The sequence below is a fragment of the Idiotropiscis lumnitzeri genome, chromosome 9, assembly GCF_059441095.1.
Source record: "Idiotropiscis lumnitzeri isolate Australia: NSW breed Sydney's pygmy pipehorse chromosome 9, RoL_Ilum_1.0, whole genome shotgun sequence".
In the NCBI taxonomy this organism is placed as follows: domain Eukaryota; kingdom Metazoa; phylum Chordata; class Actinopteri; order Syngnathiformes; family Syngnathidae; genus Idiotropiscis; species Idiotropiscis lumnitzeri.
Window position 1 is genome coordinate 17,317,535 of NC_142399.1, and position 18,137 is coordinate 17,335,671.

At 38.8% G+C, this 18,137-nt stretch overlaps 1 protein-coding gene across 11 annotated transcripts in view; it reads left to right on the forward strand.

Moving 5' to 3' along the window:
* The window catches only part of rims1a (regulating synaptic membrane exocytosis 1a), a 77,208-nt gene extending 59,852 nt beyond the window's left edge, over window positions 1-17,356 (forward strand). For 7 of the 11 annotated variants that reach the window (XM_088305625.1, XM_088305631.1, XM_088305626.1 and 4 more), the window contains 12 exons: window positions 2,922-3,011; window positions 3,944-4,027; window positions 7,366-7,475; window positions 7,691-7,809; window positions 9,097-9,257; window positions 9,376-9,590; window positions 10,725-10,757; window positions 12,008-12,173; window positions 12,833-12,945; window positions 14,174-14,275; window positions 14,385-14,524; window positions 16,847-17,356. In XM_088305625.1, coding sequence (XP_088161751.1) covers window positions 2,922-3,011; window positions 3,944-4,027; window positions 7,366-7,475; window positions 7,691-7,809; window positions 9,097-9,257; window positions 9,376-9,590; window positions 10,725-10,757; window positions 12,008-12,173; window positions 12,833-12,945; window positions 14,174-14,275; window positions 14,385-14,524; window positions 16,847-17,065 — 1,552 coding nt within the window. In that variant the 3' untranslated portion in view covers window positions 17,066-17,356. The remainder of the gene's footprint in view (window positions 1-2,921; window positions 3,012-3,943; window positions 4,028-7,365; window positions 7,476-7,690; window positions 7,810-9,096; window positions 9,258-9,375; window positions 9,591-10,724; window positions 10,758-12,007; window positions 12,174-12,832; window positions 12,946-14,173; window positions 14,276-14,384; window positions 14,525-16,846) is intronic. The other 4 variants (XM_088305632.1, XM_088305633.1, XM_088305636.1 and 1 more) reach the window with 4 other exon arrangements.
* The last annotated feature ends 781 nt before the right edge of the window (window positions 17,357-18,137 follow it).

Here is an 18,137-nt window from a genome sequence, read left to right on the forward strand (position 1 = left end):
TGAAAAGTGCCTTTTTGTTATAAGTTTCAAAACTGAATGTCACAAAGCACATTATTCAATTGTGAGAAGACAATCAGATTACATGTCAATGCAATATTCATCCTAAACCCAATAATAACTAAAAGAGCTTTTAGAAAAGTCAGGCAAAAGGGGTCAAGATTTTGAGAGGGGAAAGACATCTAAATGGCATCGTGGATTGCGTTCATGTAATTCGCTTGCAATGCAGCCTGTGAGCCACAAGAGGGCACTACAGGTTGATGTTTATCATTGCCTACAGTTGAGTGGGACTCAAATTTTGTGTTTTCCTTTTTAATTATGTTTTAAGTTTTGGGTTTGTCCATGATTCTCTTGTATACCAGACAAACATTAAGAATCAATCTTTACAATGTTAACTGTTTGGCACATGTATTTTTTGGGGGGGGGGAATACTCATTGCAAAAATATTGAAGCACTGTGATTCAAAAACATGAAAACTGAAGCGACACACAAAGTGTGTTGCCTAAACTTTGAGTCAAGATTGTAGTTCTAAGCATAGCCAGTAAAGTCATATGCTCTCAGTCAAAGAGGTAATCTGGGCTCCCTGAGAACACGTTGCCTCGTCAAAAGTAAAACCATATATCTTTACAAAAAAAGAAAAAAAAATGCCATTGTGCATTACATTTCTAAATGTGGAAATCATCTGTTATCACGTGCCTTTATACTATGAAATACTCAACAGCATAAAACCTCTGGTAAACTTTCCTCTTCATTTGCCCTGTGGGACTCTTTCTCTCTGTTGTCCAAAAAGCCACCCTCAATTCATTTTTTTCCTTATCTTCTCCTACAATTTTGTCCACTTTGCTGCTTCTGTTGCTGACATGCATGCTTACCGTAATTCATGAGGTAAACTCGTCACAATGAAACTCTCCCACCCGAGATGCCACTTTTATTGAAAAATACAATAACATGAGGAGGTAAGTATAAGGCCTTGATATGCTTCAAACAAACATCAAATATTCAAACGCGTCCATAGTGTGGGACTTGAATCACATGACCTGAATCGTTGACAATTGTCGCGATTGACACAAAATATATGACTCAATTTAACTTTGAGTTCACTCTCAAACACACATGAAATGTAAGCCATTTGAGAAAACAATAAAGTAATAGACAATACAAAGACTGGTTTGAGACCATTTCGGGACTATCGTGCAATTGTGATTGTGGATGCGTTAATGCAAGTACTACTCTTTTCATAAAGCACTGCAGATCCCAGTCAATAGTCTTGAATGGTGCCCTTTGTGAATACCGCTGACAAGTATAATCATAGACAACATTGAAAATCCATATACATATATACATTGACGCTTACGTAAATACACTTATTTCTTGGAGATGGATCATGAAACCAAAACGTATATGATTATTAATACTAAATCATTGCTTTTGATTGCATCTAAGTCAATTTTAAGAATATTAGTCATCAATTTATGGAGAATACAATGGCCACATCCAATATGGCGGATGCACAGACATCGCTTTGTCTTTCCTCATTTGCAGCACTGTTACGTGCCAGTGACAGTATAAATGCAGAATGTAAGAAAATAATTGTCACCTTATTTCCTGCAGGTCACCATGGTTTATGTTGACATCACGGAAGCATAGAACTGCCAATTTGGAGTAAACAATTTTTGACTGGCAAATACGTTCGCACGTACTTTCAAGTACGTTTGAATATGCTCACCCGCACTCAACCTAGCATTTTTTCTGGAAATGCCACTCATCATCAATCAAACAAAAATCACACACATTTTTAATGTTTTAGTGATTAACAACTCAACATTAGTATTTTGCAACACAAAAATAGCTACTATGATAAAACAATATAATGCTAATAATATTAGAATAATTAAGTTCATTTTTAGAGATCCGTGCCTCAAATGGGGGTGGCACAAATATATTGGTAGACGGGCACGCCCTCCCAATAACCCGCTCATGGTGTCAGGTCTGTTACAGCGGGTTTCTCAAAATGTTCCATCCTGCTCTACTTTTTTATACTTAAAGTTTCTATTCTGTATCCATGTGTCATTTATGTCACAATTTAAAGTATGGAAATATTTTTTCCAATCTATAGCCATGTACAAGTAATAATTATAGAGTGCTCATTTGGTATGCTGTATTTCTCATCTACAAGATTTTTTTTTTTTAACTGGCCTTACTTCTGAAAATGTGAAGAATTATAACCAGCCACACCTGTGTAATAAAACCAATATAAAAAAGATCTTTTCAAGTCAAGTCATTTCTTGTAATACTGTACCAAAATATGTTCTCAAACAACAAATATTTTTCTAAATGCCAACATGTCAGCAATGTTTGCAGTGATGAGTCTTCACTGTGCTATGTTGTCAATTTGCTTTCATTCTTTTGTTTGAAGCATATGGCCAAGCTTCGTGGGGTTGTATTGATAATTTTCTCAAATCATCAATAGTTTATACATTTCGCACTACTAATAACTTCTGCTACTACGGTCGACAAAAAATATCAGTAACTTTCTGGGAATGAGAATCTCACTTGTTTTCAATTCCTATGAGAGTCGATTCTGTTCTTTGTTTGCACTGCATGCTGTTTTTGGAAATCTGCTGTGATCATTAGCAGTCGACCATGCAAGCATGTCAAAAGCTAAGCTCAGCTCAGTTCTGGAATCACCACCCTGTTAAAATATATCGTCATCACACAGTGATTTTGGTAACTCAGGTAATCATTGTGCCCGGCAGCCAGGCATGGCTTGATTTTCAAACTTGTCATTTTGTGAATCCTTTCTTTTGTAGTAAGTTTTGTGTTTGTCCATTGTTTTTCTCTTTGTGGTTGACCTCTTGCCCTGTCTCTCCTCCCCATCCTCCTCTTCCTCCATTGGATGGCATGTTGTGCTGTGATGCCTCTAGTGATCTTCAGCCTTCTCTGGACAGGGTTAGGAGTGCTAGCACCAACTGTCTGACTCCAGATAATCATGTCCCCTCACCTGAGTTGGAAAGGTACCATGCTTTGTATCCACCACCCTCCTGTAGTGATGCTGTAGTCCCGATTAGCCTTAGATATCGCTCTCTTGCACTTTTCCCCACTTTACAAAAATATTTTTGATTCTCCCTCACAACAAGGCACTCACTGTTGACCGAGTTTCTTTTGTTGTCACTTGTGTTCAGATTCACACTGTTTTAATTCAAATGATTTACTGTAATTGGTCCAGTAATTTAAAAGTTATACTTGCCGCTGGTGAAAGACAATTACATTTCTTTTTGTACACCTTAAGATGTAATTCTTCTTCTGCTGTGATTCATTTCACTAGTCACACATCTCTATCCTGGTTACGTGCTCTTAATCCAGAGAATGACCTTTGAAATTTATGTCAGATGCACTACATCATTTCCAGGAAAATGTGTCTGCTTCGTGAGGCGGAGTTGTGTGACTTGTATTGCTGTCCAAAATAATTGCAGTTGTTTGTGTCTGGTATTCATAGCGTGAACCTTGAATGTGTCTCGTTGATGTCATACACCTGTGGTAGTGCATCTTCAGTACAAAAAAAGAAGACCATCATCTTTACTGGTGGTGCGTTAGAATAATCAGCAAAGTACTAATATTCCTATAACTGAAATTAAATAGAGCTTTAAATAAAATGTGATTTGGAAAAACTAAGCAATGAGGAAATTGTGGCTGTATGCTCCTGTACAGTTTAATCTGAAACTAAAACAATATTGGGAATAGGATTGCCTCTACTGCCCTCTAGTGGTAGAAAATAAAAAGAAATTCCCATGATGAGACTTAATTTCTATAATATTAATTTTTAAATACTGATGGTGTGATAAAATCATGGTATTTGACCGTCCATCTGTTGGACCTAAAAATATTAATGGATGATAGACTCCATTTTTTTTTTCAGTGAAGTTATTTTTTTCCCTGTGACACATAGAAAATCACTGTCCCATTCGTTGCCCCGGAGACGACCTCCGAGTCCCAGGATTTTTATCCAACATGCTTCCCCTGAAGATGACAGGTACCCTTTTGTGGACCCTTGACCTCTCTCTCAACTCTTGAGCTTGACTTGTGACACCACTGAGTACCAACTTAAACGCTTTATTTTGTAACTTGAAAATCACTTTCCTATACACTAATTAATTCCATTAATTATAACCCCCTTTTTTTCAATTCTTCTTTCAAACTACAAGTTATGTTTTCATATTTTTTTAGGTGCAAACAGGTGTTAATTGGCAGTTTATGTGTGTGCTGTTCATCACTGTTACTTTAGATTCTTTTAAAAAATGTTTAATAAACTTGTAGAGTTATTCTTAATCTAACTTTTAAATGAAATAATTTTGTGTTTAAAGTGATTTTATCTTGTGTGATATACAGCCCAGATATGAAGTGCCATTTTTTTTTTTTACGAAATTTTTTCTTGCTTTATTCTTGCACATTTAAATCTTCCCACAAGATAATTATTGCCAAGTGAAGTTCAGTTTCTTTTGTTTTTACATTGCCACTTACTATAACTGCAGTAGCGACTGTAAATGGCGTCCATTATTTGAAGAAATACAGGATAAAATCACAAGCTATTTCTCCTACCCTAAATCCCTGGTACTCTTTGGTCATGACTTTGACACAGTGACTGTGGCATACAACGTAGAACTTGTCAGAATAGGAAGTCAATCTACAGACAAATTCTACCCAGTTTGTCACTCACATTGTGTAAAGGTTTTGAGTTTGTGCATTTTTACGGTCTCTTAGACTTGCGATGGTTTGTGTTCCTGGTGGTGGATAGTGTCGACATTGTTTTGTCTTGTTGGTTTCATATTGTTTTCTCTAAAGCTTCAGTTTGTGCTCATCTCTAACTTGCAGTATAGCTTGGATTGCTTTTGGTGTGAAATTCTCTGCAGTTTTGTTTGCTTGTTGCACTGACAAAGTGTTTTTGGTTGTGGTGTTCTGGGAATTGCATTTGCAGCTTCTATGTGCTCAACTTTTTTTTTCCAAAAAGTCCTATAGACCTCAGCAATGCCTTACAACTCTCAATGGCATCAAGTTTGGTTGTGTGTATGTGTGTCATGTCATCCATGCTATATTTTCCTCTTTGGTGCCTGAAAGTCACTTCAATGAGTTACACAACATTTTATTGAGGCATCTGCACAGAAATACACACACACACACACACAAGGGGACTTTTCCATTAGCCCCATCGAGACAGTATAGCTTGGCCCCGGATTTTCCATTGGTTTGGACTTTTTGGGGACTGAGCAGGTACAATAAAAATGCTTTTCAGGACCATCTCGAAGATGGTATTTGAGTTATATATACACGTGTTACTTGACCCAGTTAGGGACAATTAAAGGGACGGCCAAAAACCCATCTCTGGCCTTTGCTTAGTCCATCCTTTTTTAGAAACCTTGTCGTCCTCCAGCCTCCTTCCCAAAAATGGGTGGACCGTTCCGACTCTGTTTCTCTTGTTTTGGGGTATCTTCTTTACACAACCACTATCGTTTGGCAGCCTCATTATTTCGGTACATCGGAATGTCAGACACGTGGCAGGAAACTCTGAAACACCGGTTGGTATGTACTGGACACTCAGAACATGTGAAATAGTAGCCATGTAGCATAACGTCACAAAAAGGCAGATTTTAAAACACCACCATCGCCTTTGAATTGTCTCGAAACAACATCACTTCCTGTTCAATGATGGACACCACTTTTAACATTCCATTTTCCAATTTTGTCTATTTATTTTATATAAATAAAATAATTAGCAACTCCTAATGTCTATTATGGCCGTTTAGGATTTATGTGCGTAACTTGAAGCAATAAAAGGCAGGATACATTCTTATTTTATATTTGATACAGTGTAGAAAATTACAAGATATCCTGATAGACAATGTTTTCTTAAAATTATTTAATGAGCAAGTGTTTTATAAAATAAATGAAGACTAAGTTTAATTTAGCTTGTTTTTTTGTTTGTTTGTTTGTTTTTTTATCCTGGTCCACAATTTAGAAAAGTAAATGAAAAGAAAATTATGTAAACAAAGGAACTGCTGTAACTACCGAGTAGGCACTTTTTGCTAATGCTAAAAGCTAGCTGCTAGCTAGAATTGTGCCGTATCATAGAATGACGGCGTAATTAAGTTGCGGTTTGTTGGGCTTTCTATTGACGATTATCAATGACTCGATCTATTCTTCGATAAGATTTATGCTGAACTTAGCCTTTGCGGAGGAGGCATGTTCGTTGCGTATGTGTTGGGTCAATAGGCAGAAAAAAATCCTGTATCATTAATTTGAGGACTCATTTCACCCCAAGTTGCCAAAATGCTCCCAAACATGTGACGTCAGACACGGACTTCAGCGAGTCTATTGTTGCTTCTGCAATGTCAAGCACTGCCACCCCAAAGCAGTCCACAAAGGCGCAATTGCTCCGTTACGTACAATTCTACCTGCGCAAATTCTAGCAAAATACCGAAACAAAGAGAGCTCCACCCATGCACACTGTTGGACTACAATTTGCGCTACACTTGCGCTGGGAATGAAAAACAAGATGACATGCCAAATTAGTCACTTGTTCAGGGTAACCTACAGTATGACTTTATTTTAGAGTTATTTAAAATATGTGACATTTATTTGTATTCTGTTTTTCTTTTCCTATTTTCCCCATTTTTGTCTGCTCTCTGATGTCTTTTTGCACTCTTGTACTGTAAGGTAAAGCTAAGAGGCTCCTTCTGCAGCCTTTTCGTCAGGGGATTCTCCCTCGAATCATCCAATGAGAAGCAAATGCTCTTTGACTTACTAGAGACACTGTAGTAGAAAACAAGCTCTCTGTTTGATTCCATGTCTCATTCCGTATGACATATCAACCCTCAAACCTCCTCAGCATAATCTATTGTTCTGTGCTTGTGTTTATTACCATGTTTATTCCTAGTGTGGATATTTTTTGTGCCTCTCTGTGTTCCAGGGGATGTAGGAAAACCGTAATTATTTTGTCTCTGTATTTCTCTATTGAATATTTTACACTGTTTTATTCTTTCTATGCTAAGTACTCGCAAAGTTAGATATTTCCACTTTCACCCACTTCCACCTTGTATGCAATGTGTGTGTGTGTGTGTGTGTGTGAATGTGTGACTATTTTCAAGAATCTTTTTTGCTTTGTTTGCTGGCTAGTCTACACCTTGCTTCTTGTATGGCTGATGTTTTTGCCACCTTTTCCCTAATTGTTGTTGTTGTTTTAAGCAAAATATATATTTTGGTCAACCTTGTGGTTTTATAGATTTATCCAAACTATTTCCCAGAAGTTATTGAAATAAGTTTCTTTATGATATATTGCTCTTTCTCTTCCCCTTTTTCTTTGTCACTTACTAATAGGGGACACCACCAAGGCGGTACACCTCTTTCCTCTTCAGTGACGTCATCCTCATCTCGCAAAGTGAGGCAGCTTCCCCAGCTTCCCCCCAAGAGCAACAGTGTAGAGCAAGGTAAACATGAGCAGGTTTATGGATCTCTCCTACCATGTGCTTGCGTTTTGACCACTTGTAAGATTTAGATGTACAACTGGTCAGTTGTGTTTATGAAAATAAACACCACAGAAAGCAAAACTTATCCACAAATGCGAAGCTATCTTCCAGAATACCACATGTTATACCAGAAATCCTTTGATGAAATTTTTGTTTTATTTTGTGTTTTTGTCCAGCCCTGGTAGCAGAAGAGCGCGTCCGTCAACTCCAAATGAGAGTTCATTCAAACCGGATGTCAGCTGCCAGTAACTCCAGCCAGCAGGACCTGGACAGTGCACTCAAAAACAAACGGGAGGTGGGTTCCAAGTCATCTTTCACTTTGTGATTAATGTAGTAATTAGGGCTGTCAAAATTAAAGCATTAACTTTGGAGATTATTCTAAAAAAATTGAACTCATTTAACCCATTTTGATATACTTCAAAAATAATTTGCAAACTTCTACACCATATTAGTAGCACATTTTTAGCACCTCATCTCAGAACATAACACCCCGCTCATGTTACCACTGGGCTTTGCAAACCAATACTGCCGGAGTGTGGTGCTTGTGGGCAGTTTTGAGAAATGTTTCTAAGAAAAATGCCTGTAAGGATGACTCAGTTTAGATCGTATTCAGGAATCAAAGAAAACTATGAAAACAGTCTTTGAATTCAGTTGGTGATGTTACATTAATTCCAAGCTAGTCAAGTAAATATCTGTTACAAGCTTCCCAAAAAATTGTTGAAAAATATGGTTAATTGCAGTTAATGAAATGTAATCACTTGACAGCACTAGTTCCAAAGTATTATTTTCACACTTTTAATGCTGACTGTTTTTATGCGTGCCAAATGAAATGTTAGGATTTGCAACATGTTTTGTGACGTGGATACGATTTTCTCCTATTGCTTAATACTGTACTTTTTCCATCAAAACTAACACAAATGCCTCTCATTGTCTTAAGAGCTCATTTTTGGGTTCTTTTATTAATGGTCTTTCTTTGTCACTGAAGCTGCATTTACTGTTAATGCCACTGGAGGGAGCCTGGTAATAATGTTGCAATACATCCAACAAATTGTTGAAACTGTTGTCAGAGATGAAAGCAGACTGTACGCGTTGTTGCAAGTCAGATAAGCAGAAACAGGCAATTATTTCTCCTCACATTTACAACTTTAGTTATCAAGCAATGATTGCTTGCATGTCAGTCATGTGAACCACTACACTATCATCATTCATATCAGTGGGTCCCAATCTTTTTTCCCGCCGCAGACCACTTCTTACAAGTCCATAGGTTTAGTGGATCAGCAACTGTTGCGTGGTGGGGCGGTATCTCGCAGCATATTGCGCAGAGCAGGCTTCATACCTGGTCTGTTTTTCACTAATTTTGCTTGCTTGTGGGTTTAATATTAGTTTAATGCGACCGAGTCAATTAGCATCTTGTCATGCGTCAAGAGGTCAATATAACGGAAAATAAAATATTTTTCATCTTAGAATAATAAATAAGCCGGACGTACTGCCAGTTTTTTTTTCCTTTAATCTGTGCGTCCTGGTCCAAGGTGGCCCAGTGGTTGGGGGGGCCACTGATTAAGATGATGCTGGTTTCCTGCAGCTCTTCAAGGACCACAGGACGAGCAGTGAGAATGCTTCCCATAAGTCCTCGGACAGTGATGTCAGCGACGTATCAGCCATCTCTCGAACCAGCAGTGCCTCTCGGATAAGTAGCGCCAGCTACATGTCCATCCAGTCAGAGAGACCCAGAGGACGCTTCAGGTACATACATTATATGTACTCGTCTTTTCAAACATGTGATAGACGTCACTTTTATGATACTCTGTGGATGAATTTGCATTTTAATGATGTGATCGATTTTGTAAAAATCGATGATCAGTCGAGCCATGCGTGCGACGGGCCGCCACATGATGAAGAGCACCAGTGTGAGTGGCGAGATCTATGGGATGGAGCATGCAGATGGCAGCCAATCAGACACCGCCCTCGGGAGCTTGGGAAGCGGGATCAAAAAACGTCGCTCAAGCCTCAGCCAGCGTGTTGTTGCCATCCTGCCATCGAGGCGCAGTCGAAGTACCTCGCAGCTCAGCCAGACAGGTCAGAGAGCACACCAAGAATCATGCAAGACCTTCCACAGATAAGTTTTGACTGAAAAATAAATGGTGGCGCACCAATCACCATGATATTTTACACAGTAGAAAAGCTATGTACTAAACATGATGAAGAATCCGTATAAATGCTTTTATCAGAATATTATGTATATTCATATATATTTTACATGAGTTAAAGTTATCATTATTATTATTATCAGTATTACGAGCTTTTGCAAAAGTCAGTCGGCATCATTCTGACGAGCCGCTTGGCTATGAGAAATATGCTAACATGTATGCTAGCATAGGTTTTAGCGTGCACGCATTCTCCCGTTTGTTTTAGCTAGCATATGTTTCATTATGTCTGCGCCCAATAGTACAGTGAGACACATTAAAAATGTTAAATACAGAAAAAGTACCCGCAACTGAGACGGCGCCTTTTAATACGGTGTGCCTTATGGTCGTGAAAATACGGTAGTAGTTTTGGAGACGTGAGGATTCTGCCCAACACCCTCAATCAACAATAACTTCCCATCTGCATATTCATTTTGAACAAGGTGTGTTGCTATCATTGTATGTTTTTCCTTTATGGATTCTTCAACGACAAAATACAATTCATCCATTGATTTAAACATTTTTTAGCATGGAACAGTTCAAATATATCCCCGTGGACTGTTATCAAAAGGCAGAGTAAATTGTGGATTGGTGGCTAGTCAACCTTAGGACATATAAATGTTCCCATTGTGGGACTAATAAAGGACATCTTTATCTTTATAACATGCAAAAAATCTAATTACTACTACAGTTACTGAGTGGAAAAATATTTCTATGCTGCCCCAAAAGAAAGGGAGTGTGTGTATCGCGACTCTTATCGATGACGTTGGACACTATTACTCTTATATAATTAGTTTACAAAGTGTATACATCTCAAGAATGCATCAATAGAGCACCTCGATAATGGCCAATGCATTTCGCATGGTCAGCAAAAAGGAGCTTCATTCTCTTAGTTGTGTGTGTGTTTGTAATAATTCATGTACTGTATCTGTTGTCTTGACTATCCGTCATACATGCTAATACATGTATCTGTCTTTCCAGTACTTTGGTTTGAGTTGTTCATTGGTTTTGTTATGTGTTATTGCAGAAGCGGCTGGTAAGGCGGTGGACAGACAGAAAGGTAAACAAATTAGAAAGAGAGTGTAGAATGGAAAGGAGGTGACAACAATAAGAAAAAGTTCTGTTTCAAATTAGATTTCAATTTGTAATTTAGTTTATTCACCATTGAGGCACAGCATGACAAAATGACGCGGCTGACTCACCTATTAGAACAAGGGAAAAATACCAATTATTTGTTTACTTGCTATATTTTAAAGAAAAAGGTTAACCAACTATCATTGTCGCTTCAGGGGATGTCACAGAGAGTTACTGGCATGATTTGTTTGGGACAGTTGCATATGCCCGATTCTCATCCTGCTTAACGCACCCATTTTTTACCATTGGCTGGATATCGGGGCACTGGCTGGGAATAGAACCCGCACGATTTGCACGAAAACAGCAGCATGTACCACGTCGTCGCCAGTGCTTTGAATTAGACGTTTTTCTTTCTGAATATATTTTACGTTTATATTACCCAGACAGCAAGAGATGTAGTGACAATACTCCCAGCCCTTCCTGACCTCTGTCTTCAGCACGCTTCTTTACTCCATCCTCTTCAACATTATTGTGGCATTCAAGAATCTGGGAAGTCGGAAATCTCCAACGTATGATGAGGAAATGCTTTCAAACAATTTACTATTTGTGTATAAAGTTTGATTGCATTTCCTTGATTGATATAATGAAAATTCACAATTAATCAATTGTTAGTTCTTTGTAAAATATTTGGATAACCATGCTTGTTTGTTTACATTTGACTAGTACACTTTGATGACACCGTTTGTGATCACCAATTTCCAACTTCCCACAAGTCTTAAATGCAGCAAACAGTTTTAAATGTGGTTCAGTTCATGGCGAAACCAGTAAAACAGCTGTTTGTTTGCTCGATTGTGTTTGCATTTAATGATTTAATTTATATTGACTAGACAGATCCAACTTAAACAAATGACTTTTAGAAAGGGCTGAACCAATCATTTATGGATGCACAGTACGGTGATTGCATGATTTCCTTTTCTTTCTCTTGAAGTTTCACCTTTTAAACATGAGCAAACTCATTACTCTATGCTGTTACCAATTACGGTAGTGACCTCATTCTCTAAAATATTATGTTTCAAAGTCACAAGGTGTGCAAATTGGTAGATGAAGAAGGTCTCGTGGAGGATTTGTTGTTATGTGTATCTATTTGAAAATGCACAACATAAACGTAGCACATTACACGTTAAAACAGCACATGCGCAAATGAAGAAAGCTCAACATGTTTCACGTTTCCTGCAGAGGCAACCGCAGGTAAGAAGGTGACAAAGGCTGGCAGCAGCAGTATCCAAAGGAGCGTCGAGACGGGCATGGCAGTGGAGTACCCGCGAGGAGGGTCAGCCATGAACCGTCAGGCCAGTAGAGAATCCACTGATGGCAGCATGAACAGCTACAGCTCTGAGGGAAAGTAAGTATAGTTGCAAGAAAAATCATTTGAATCTATGGAATTCCCTGGCCTTATCCTTAGATTGGTCATACAGTGTGATCCGATCTTCATCTAAGTCACAGTCTGCTTAAACTAATCCCGCACAATCAGATATTTTCATTCTCAGTGCATGTGTAGCGTAAAGCTTGGGTGCCGTTTTCTTGCGTTTGGTATTTTGATGGACAGGTAGAATTGGGCCAAACGGGCGTTTGACCTGTTATGGGATGGAAGTAGCCGTTTCGCAGCCAATCGTAGCACCACGCCTCATTGGCATTAAAATGAGTTGGTTGGAGTGTGGGATGACCGAGTACGCCATCCTTGACATTGCAGAAACAATACGTCGAGTGTACCGTACTTTCTGTTAAATAAATGAATTGTCAGATGAGTCTGGGACGAGGCAACTCTGTAATGATGACTTCAAAATATTTTCCTGAAAGATCTGAGTAAAAATCAAAGTAGAATGTTCAACAATACAATCAAGTGCCAATTTTAAGTTCTGCTCAAATAAAACATGAATGACAAATACACAAAACTTAAACATGATTTGAAGAAAATTGTGACCACAACGTCATCATCTCTGCAGCAGTAAACTGATGCAGTGTGTGTGCGCGTGTGTCGTTATGTTTGTTCGTGTGTATCAGTCTTATCTTCTCAGGAATGAGGTTGGGCGCTGACAGCCAGTTCAGTGACTTCCTAGATGGTTTAGGACCTGGTCAGCTGGTTGGCCGGCAAACACTGGCAACACCTGCAATGGGTGAGCGTTATAACAATTATATTACTACTGTCACGAACAGGCCTTGTTTGAGAAAATAAATGTGGCCTTTAAATGTTAAAGGGGAAGTCAACCCGAAAAATTTTCTTTGCAAGAATTTATTCTCTGCAGGCCCTCTCGTCAAAACATGGCATTCTGATTAATACTGCGTTTGCGGAATATGGGTCAAATAGTAAAATCCTCCCGCTTTCAGTCACCTCAAGGGGGCAGTCATTTTGTCATTCCTGTTGACTGAAAATGACATCACGGTTGCTCAGGGCGCATATAATGACCAATCATGGCCAATGTTCCCTCTAAGCTGCGCGCATACGCAATTGCGCACTGCTCTCACCTTCTCTGCGCACATGGCGACGCTGTCCACGCACACACATTACATTTTTACATGCATTCCTTTATTTCCACCGCAGTTAAATCTACAAACAGGACAACACACTATTCCCACTTCCCTTCCAGTTTCAATAGCGCGACTGAGGGCGCACACTCAGTTGTTCTACTATAGTTTGAAACATACACATGCTCACCACTGACGTGCTGCTGCAGACGACACACAGACAGCTCTATTCAGGAAGTCCAAATATGGGCGTAGTTTACACGCCCCTTAAATGAGGTTGTTTGGCGTGCGTCAGAGGTCAGATGACTTAGAATTCTTTTGTGTTTTATTAGATGGCACGATTTTTGTTATTTCTGAGGGGATAATGTGGGACCATTTTGAAACAGATTCTATTCAGACTAAATAAATTCCGCTTAAAATTTTGGCTGTTATTTTTTTTTTTTTAAGTAGAGCTGATTTTATCATAATTCTCGATGCATTTATTTGTTCTATTTTCATATGTAGACGGTTTGAATGTTTTTGTAACATCTAAATCATATAACAGGCGTGGTATTGGTTTGGCCCCCATGCGCATGCCTGATATGTTGAGCACTGTGGTCCAATGGATGCATGGAAAATTAGAGGGAACATTGATCATGGCTTAACTTAAAAAAACAGGTGAGCCGTAATTGATGTTACCTAAGCCCTGAGTAACTGTGATGTCATTTTCAGCGACTAAATGGCTGCCCCCCTTGACATGGCTAAAAACGGATGGATTTTTCTTGTCGGGGCACATACAACATTTTATTGCAGGTTTTTTGGGGAGTTTTAAGGATCAAACTGTTTCATTAGACAAACTCACATCTAAGCATATGTTATTCATGTTTCCCACATACGCAGGTGATGTTCAAATTGGTTTGATGGATAAGAAAGGACAGTTGGAAGTGGAGGTGATCAGGGCACGAGGCCTTACCCCCAAACCAGGCTCCAAATCCCTCCCAGGTTACCACCATTTTCCTGCTCCCACATTACATTGCTTTTTCTACTTCATCACCTGTTTTGACTATTTTCTTTTTTTTTAATCTGACTAACTCCACGACTGCATCAACAGCTCCCTACGTCAAGGTGTACCTGCTGGATAATGGAACTTGTAAAGCCAAAAAGAAAACTAAGATTGCACGAAAGACCCTGGAGCCTCTGTACCAGCAGCATCTGCTATTTGATGAGAGTCCCCAGGGCAAGGTGCTTCAGGTAATCTCCTGAGTGTGTCTATGTGTGTGCTTGTGTGTGTATGACCGTCATTGTATATTACTGACCGAACCATCAAAAATAGCTTCTCATTGTAAATGTGTATATGAGAAAGGCTTTACCACATCAACACTAGATAATAATTGTATTTATTTATGGATTGAAGATTTTTCAAATAATGTCTTTGTTTCTTTATTTCTTCCCAACAGTCACTAGAGTTTCTGTTGGACTAAGTACTGTGGTTTGTGTTTTTTGTTTTACCTGATCCAGTGTGTCTCGTTAGCACTGCCCCTCCCCCTCCTCTCCTCAACTCCTTACCTGCCCTTGTCTGCCACAACCTCTTTATCGAGAGTCTATTTCAGGGACATTCACGTAAAAAGGGGCCAGGATTTTTTTTTAATTCAGTCTTTTACAACGCAGTTCCAAATACATTTGCTTTGTAAGTAGTATCTTCATCGATTGGTTGTAATCGGCTGGAATATAATTTAAGAAAATCTTCAAAATTTATCGGTTTATTATTGATTTTCACAATGAACCATGAGGGGTAAAAGATAACTTATTAAACTAATTACAATCCAGAAAATTATTTCTGTTTAAAATGTGGTATAGAAAGGGTATTCTAAACTTAATGGAAATTCATAAATAACAAAATAAAACGTAAAAGTTTGAGGTCCTCTGGTCGATTTGGCCCCTCTGTTTGATCAGTTGTTGTTTTGTCTCACCCATTTTTGTTCTGTGGTTGTCACTGTGAGTTACCGATTCATGCCCTTTTTCTGCTTTGTAATTGTAATTATAGTGGTACCTTGACTTAGGAATGAGCCCAATTTCAGATCTGTTAGTTTCTTTTTTTCCCCGTAAATTAGCCCTAAGTATGGCTCCCAGTGCAACTGATTGCACATTATCAAAAACCCGGGTAATAAGTGCTGATGTTGTGTGACGGTGTTGGGTGTGCTTTTGCTGGCGGGACTGCAAGTGTGTTGTTTTTATTGACTTGTTTCTGGAAGAGCTGTCCCCTTGTAGTATTCCATTTTTCGACTTTGGAAACGCAGTGTTCTGATCGTTCTGGTACAAGCTAGCAAGCTCATCGTTGTAACTCACTCGGCCATGTTCCATGCATCAACACATAAATGTACTTGTGTTTGTGTGTATGTGTGGGGGTGTGTGTGTGTGTGCGAGCCTACATTATGATAGTTCATGAAAAGAAATGAAAAAATATGAAAATTAAAATTTAAACAAACATTTTCGTAAATTAAATCAAATTAAAAAAAGAATATAGTTACAAAGTGAGGTCACGCAATGGCTGAAGGTGCTCTAGTTGGGGACATGTGACGTCAGGCAGTACGGGTGGATACAGTTCAAGCTACTGATTGGTCTAGAACATGAGCTGCGTTCAGAAATTAAGATGAGGGGAGCAGTGCTTTCCTAAAATAATGATCTTGCCGCAGTTTAGTATTGAATGTGACATTTAGGCTTATATAGTTGAACACAAAAATTTATTTTCCAAGAACCATGGCATATTCCGTTGTGCGAATGGCAACAGACACACACTAGACCAGAGGTGCCCAAGTCCATTGCTCTCGAGCCCCTATCAAGCCTGTCTAGGTATTTCCCTCCTCCAACATACCTGATTCAAACGATCAAGGTCAGTATCAGGCTTCTGTAAAGTTTACTGACGATCCTAACCATTTGAATCAGTTGTGTTGGCGGAAGGAGACATCTAAAACAGGCTGGCGGGGGGGATCTCGAGGTCTCTACTTAGGGCGCCGCTGCACTGGAAAAGTGCCTCTTGGGAAAAAAAAAGACGCAAAGAATTTTTTGAAAAACTAAGTAAATTAAAACAAATGCATTTTAACACACCAACTCTTAACACTGAATGAATTTTAAAAATAAAATTCAAAATGAAATGAAAACTAGCGATAATAGCTTCCCAAACTATTTCAGCCATGATGCGTGTGTGACCTTCAGCTTAATTAAACCTCATAAAACCAATTAATTACTATACATTTTGGCAATGTTAACATGTTTTTGTATTTTTATATGATTTATTTTTTCTTTATTGCAAAAAACTGACTTACAAAGAAATGGGTGCTTTTTTTTTTTGTTTTTGTTTTTTTGTTGAGCAACCATTTAATTCATTTCAGTAGGTGAGGGCCTTTTGTGGTTGAAGGCATCTGAGTTGTGAGCATGGCCACAGAATAAATTATACTCTTAAATCAAGGTACCACTGCATATAGTAGTCTAGAAATCATATTGTTTTTGTAATTATGTCCTATTGCATCCACTAATCTCCATTGTGTTGACTCTCTTATTGATTTTCTCCTCTAGGTGATAGTGTGGGGGGACTATGGACGATTGGACCACAAATGTTTTATGGGTGTAGCACAGATCTTATTGGAAGATTTGGACCTATCAAGCACGGTGATTGGATGGTACAAACTCTTTCCACCATCTTCGTTAGTAGATCCCACTCTAGCTCCACTCACGCGACTGGCGTCTCAGACATCATTGGAGAGCTCAGGACCAACCCCGGGTGTTCGGTCCTAGTGACCGTGATGACGTCATGCGTTCAAGGTCCCTTAAATGACAAAATAGAGGAACGTAACTATTGGACCACAATGGAGCAGAAGGTGGCAACTGGACAAGAAGACCTCGGGTCTACCAATAAAAAGCCAGACGGAAAGACAGGGAATATGAATGATAGAGAGAGAGCAGACGGGAAAGAACTAGCCAATCAAAGCTTAGTCGGAGTCTGACAATCATTTCTCACACCTTAACTTCTTTATCTAGTCTATTTGAGCGTATATTTTTTTTTTTTTGCAAATTTGCCTTCATTTGTTCCTCCTAGAAGGAGATTTTCTTTCCACTTTGATTATCAATTATTTTTTTGTGTAACTTTTTTTTTGTTTACCAGATCAAAGTCCTTCACGAGCCAAGAGTGCTATAAACACTGTCGGGGTGTTGGTAAAATTTCAAACTGACGCACCTTCATGCAGATGAATGGCTGCATGAGACGTTCATTGGCATTGTCAAGGTAAGAGTGGAAGTGTAGCTGAGCGCCAGGGGCAGCTTTTTGGCATGGTGTAGAAAACTTTTTCATTTAAATGGAGCCTGCGCGTGCACACACACAGACACACACAGACACACACACACCCACACACACACACACACGCCAACACGTAAACAGTCATCCCTTGCCTTGTGAGACAAAAACACAAGCACAAGAAAAGCTTGAGTCCTTTATTATAATAGAGACAAAAAGGTTTTGCTCTTTGTCTGAACAAAAGAAAAATAGGCCAAATTATTACATGCTATGTATATTTTATTTTGAATGTTTGTCTTTGCTTTAGCCTAGAGGTCAGAATGGTGCCATATGGTGCAAACTATTTCTATATATATTTTTTTTTTAATCAATTTTAGAGCAATGCTTTGCTTTTGAGCAAAAGCCATTATCAGGTGACGTTTGTCTGAACAACCTAACCCTAATACCTGCGACCCCTGTAAAAGGGAGCAGCATGATCTCGGGATGTCCTGTCCTCACGTCCAGCTGCATGCATGGTTCTTTTGTTACTTTCATTTTTTTTTGTTTTGGTCTCTCACTGTCTTTTTTTTTTCCATT